This window comes from Theobroma cacao, chromosome 2 (assembly GCF_000208745.1).
Source record: "Theobroma cacao cultivar B97-61/B2 chromosome 2, Criollo_cocoa_genome_V2, whole genome shotgun sequence".
NCBI classification, from domain to species: domain Eukaryota; kingdom Viridiplantae; phylum Streptophyta; class Magnoliopsida; order Malvales; family Malvaceae; genus Theobroma; species Theobroma cacao.
The window spans coordinates 33,309,256-33,313,696 of NC_030851.1; the positions used below are offsets into that span (position 1 = coordinate 33,309,256).

The 4,441-nt window shown below is 38.4% G+C and overlaps 1 protein-coding gene across 1 annotated transcript; it reads right to left on the reverse strand.

The window, feature by feature from the left end:
* On the reverse strand, positions 377-4,040 carry LOC18609571 (BTB/POZ domain-containing protein At1g67900). The gene is made up of 4 exons (XM_007044750.2): positions 3,111-4,040; positions 2,949-3,018; positions 1,560-2,831; positions 377-1,072 (listed from the first exon to the last, which is right to left on the reverse strand). Exons 1-4 carry the CDS (start codon positions 3,167-3,169, stop codon positions 575-577), a joined length of 1,899 nt encoding a protein of 632 aa, XP_007044812.2. The 5' UTR covers positions 3,170-4,040; the 3' UTR covers positions 377-574.

Below are 4,441 nucleotides of genomic sequence, written 5' to 3' on the forward strand. Positions count from 1 at the left end.
GGAAAATTTGCATTATTTCATTAATTCTATTATTTAATCATCTTTAGCGGGTGGTTCGTTGATCGTGCACAAAGCATAAAATCTGAATCTTTTTGTGATGGCAACACACATTCCTGTATAATTCTGGAATAAAGATATGCCCATTTTAGCTGAAAACAAAGCAGTAAGACAAAAGAAATTCCAATAAAACAGCAATTGCACCCTGTCAGATAGAAGAGGTACCAATACTTAATCCTCATTAACAGGTGAGAGGATTCAGGGAGTTGCAACTAAGTGACAAAGACAGGTGTTGCAGAATCATGGACAAACACAGCCACATTGGCCCCACGATTAGTAATTTACAAATAGGAGTCAAAGTCCAGTTTCAAAAATGAGATTCACAAAAGAGAATTTCCTCTGTCTGCTGAAACTCTTGATTCTTATTATATTAGGTTACATCAACAATGCACATTGAGATTCTTTGATTCTCAGCTAAAATTACAAGGCGTTTGCTCAAGGACAAAAAGGGAAAAAGAACAGAGTATACGTTACCCTTAAAATTACCATCCCCAACCTGGAAATAAACAAAATTCACTCAATTCTTTTCACTGCCACTTCTGTTGATGGACAACAGCTTACTAAACATTTTTTTGGGTCTCGCAGGAAGAGCACAGAAAGCCTTGAACTTGGAAGGCCTTCCCATTCCATCAGTGTGCGTATCTTTTTCGTCCAAATCATCATCTTCAGCAAGCTTCATCCTTAATGTTGAAATTCTGGACTTCGGAGATTTAAGGCCTGAGACGCTCCATTGGTCATCTGCTTGAATGCTAGTAGTAGTGCTTAAAGGCCCCGGAGGCCTTGATGGATCAATGTTATGAGAGGCTAGAAGTGCCTTAATGTTGCTAGGCAGTTCAGTCACTTTGCCCCCTGCAGTGGCAGCTCGAGCTTGCTCAAAGAAGAGAACTTGTACCACTACTCTAAGAGGAAGTTTTTCATTTTGCGCAGCGTGCATGCAGGCCTCAACAGAGAGTTTTTTGCAGTCTAGAACGCGGCACAACTTTTTTCTTTCGCTCTTGTTTAGGTCTGGATGTGCCTGGATATTCAAAAATAACAACTAGAGTAATCTGCACCTTCATATTAGCACTGATAACCGTGTAATTTTTATGCCACTATTTTTCTGCATGTTGGGGTATAGACAGAATTGCTAATTATTTATGAGATGGATGCAATTATACACCATGGATTTCCCTCCATCTTGAAAATCAAGGAAAAGGCTATTCATGACTTGACCTAAGACAACTATGTAAATGTCAACAAAGTGAACATTTGAATTACAGCCCGCATGAACACTTTAGTCAGCAGAATGTAAAATCATTTCTGCTAAATTTGTTAGGTCAGCCTAATCCTCCCAACTGCCAATAAATCAATAACATGAAAAGACTCTTAAGTCAAGAGAGTCGGTTATCTACTGCAAATAGTGACCCTACATCCTAAAATGTAATGCTGAAATATTGCAAAAAGCTCAACAGAAGTGTGAAATATGGTAAACTAATAGGGCCAGGAAACCAGTTTTTATTTACCTTAAGATAAATGTCAATTGCTCGGTAGAGATCATCATGGTCATGCCGTGAGAAATCTGGAATTGTCTCAGCTATTGCAATGAATTTTGACAGAGGTAATTTTTTGTCTCTGGCGATCTCTTGAAGATATCCATCTACAATTTTGGCTACTTTTAGTTTGGAGCTATGTGATGCTGAAGATGACCTCCTACTTTCGTGAAACTCAAAATCAATATTCTCGGCCGAACGGGACCTTCTTCTCCTTTCAAACCCCAGCTTGGATCTTTGAGGGCTAGTTGGAGGACTCTGCCCTTGTAACATGAATTGCTCCAAAATTATCATGACTATGTCTACGTCTACATCATAGAGAGTATCACTTGAGTGTGACAGAGAGGGTATTAACAGATCACTGACTCTTGCCTCCTCTAACTGTAGTGCTACTCTTCTAGCCAATTCCATCTTTGAAGAAGATGAAGCATTAAGAATGTTGGCTGCTTTTAAGAGTTTAAGTAGAAAACTGCAAGAAACAGCGCCCTTTTCTGACGGGAGTAAACTTACTATTGATTCCAACAGCAGCCGGTGCTTTGAAGTAACCTCACCAGCTGAGTCTGAATCTGAGTCAGATGCTGCTTCTTTGTTAGCTTTTATTTGTCTGGATATGTTAGGTAGCGATCGAGATGCATAAATTTGCAATGCTTCGCCAATGAGATTAGAGGGTATTTTCCCACCAGATTTTATTGCTATCATGGTTCTCCAGTAGAGGTCTATACCCAACTCAGCCATGTCTTCAGCCCACCAACCCTTGGTTGTTGGTTTGTGCCGCTGGCTCTCTGCTCCATTACAAGATATATCATCCCTAACCCTTCTCGAATGACTATGTGACAAGCTCACCTTGGAGGGGTGTGTCAAAACTTTTGAAGCAATTGCTTCAATGCATCTGCTTGTAATTCCAAGGTCTTCTGACCATAAAGGGAAGGCTTTGGTGCTCTGCAGAGTGACAATAGAGTCTTTCCAGCCATGTAGGATGCAGGAATTGAAAAAAACTTCGAGTTTGTAAACTAAGTTCCCCTTCTCAACGTCTTCTGTCATCTGCAGATATTCAGCGGCACATCTTGCAGAAACAATGTTATACGCGCTGAGAGTGATCGTAATACCATAACAGAACTTTGCACAAAGCTCAAACGCCTCAATTCCACCAGGGAAATCAGGTAGTTGGATTATTTGGTGTTGTGATGTTTCAGGGGATTCAGAGCATAGCCTCTGCAGCCGCAAACACTTCGACAACAGAGGAAACTGCATGTACAAAGAATTTCCGAAACAAGATTGACAAAATAATTCAATTGAATAGCAACAAACACAGGAATTAGTCTTCCTGATGCTAAATTTTCAACAGTCTTACAAACTCTTTACCTTGTGAAGCAGATATCTGCTTCCTTTCACTTGAATTATAAGGTCACTAGAGACTTCAGAAGAGACAGACCTGCATCAAGAAAAGAAATTCATGGTATCTTTCTCAAGAAAGATATCTAATAAAAACTAAACTCTATCTATAATCGGTCACAAGAACCATACCTTACAGCCTCAGCAGTGTAGAAGGTGTCAGGCCGGGATCCGAGTTTCATAAACTTCATGACTAAATTTTGTGTTGGTTTTTTCTTCACTTGGCTTTGTGTATTCACCAGATACTACTTTAACATGATAGAAACTAATAAACCTCTTTTCATGCCTGATTATAGAAGCCTCCCTTTTGGAGCACCAAAAGTCATAAAAAGTTCCTTCTCCAACAGCAACCAAAAGATGTTCTCCGAACAACAAAACAGACTAGACCACCCATTTCCTGTACGAAAATTTTCCCAACTAAGCAACCCCCAACTAGAAACCTAAAAAAAAAAAATAACAAAAGACCTCAGACTCCAGAAAGTTATAAAAAAAAAAAAAACCCTTTCTATATATCAAATAAAACAAATAAACTGTCAAACAAAATATAATTTTACTGGAGGAGATACTAGAGAGGATATCCAAGAAGAAAGGGGTTCCAAGAGATTTTGTTGTGGGTGTAATACTCTCTCTGAGTTTTATATATAGAAAATTTTTTATATAAGCACAAAAGAGTCAAGAGACAAAAACTCCGAAGATCAAATACTCCAAAGCCCAAGTCATTTCAGTCAAATTCCATGCCCCATCTGATTTGGACATGCAAAACAAAGAATCAAAGCCATTGCAATCCTATCAAGATCAAGTATTCTACAACTCTCACCAAGTCAATGAACCCAAAAGCATAGTAAAAGAGACCACACCTCTCTCCAAATAGCATACATAAATGTTTAAGTTCACTACGTTACTCTAATTAGAAAGACTCTCTAGTCTCTTCACACGCAAGTAAAGAATGCTTTTGAGACAACAACCTGAAAAAATCTAACGCTTTTGATGCTCTCTACACAGACAGCAACTGCCAATAATTAATCGGAAAATTCAACCTGAATATATGTGAAAAACCTAAGTTTATGTGCCTGATTTATATATATTTTTAACCCTTTTCTGACATCGATAAGAATATATTGTTCAAGGCTTGAAGGGCATTTTGCCATGAGTCTTATGACCATGCCATGCCAGCGTGCAATGAGAACGGCAGTACCCACGTGCTTAGCCTGTGCCCACTTGTGCCCCTCTCTTCTCATCATTGCTACACCAATTTTGTTTTTTTTTTTTTTTTCACCTCTACGCCCCAGGATTATTTTAGTCAAACACTAGTTTATACGCAACATCGTACGCCTCTCAATTCTCGTTTAGTATTTTTTATTGTCAAAAGGGAATATCAGAATAAAATGTAAAAAAAATTACAAAAGTTTCTGTAATTTATGTTGTCTGCTTTACAATATAAAAGAACAAAAGAATACAGAAAA

Bases quoted from the DNA above. Each gene is read 5' to 3' on its own strand.
- LOC18609571 (XM_007044750.2), bottom strand. From the start codon at position 3,169: ATGAAGTTTATGAAACTCGGATCCCGGCCTGACACCTTCTACACTGCT. The intron at 2,832-2,948 runs GTAAAGAGTTTG...TTGTACATGCAG, and splicing joins GCAGATATCTGCTTCACAAG to TTTCCTCTGTTGTCGAAGTG. The intron at 1,073-1,559 runs GTAAATAAAAAC...TTGAATATCCAG, and splicing joins CAATTGACATTTATCTTAAG to GCACATCCAGACCTAAACAA.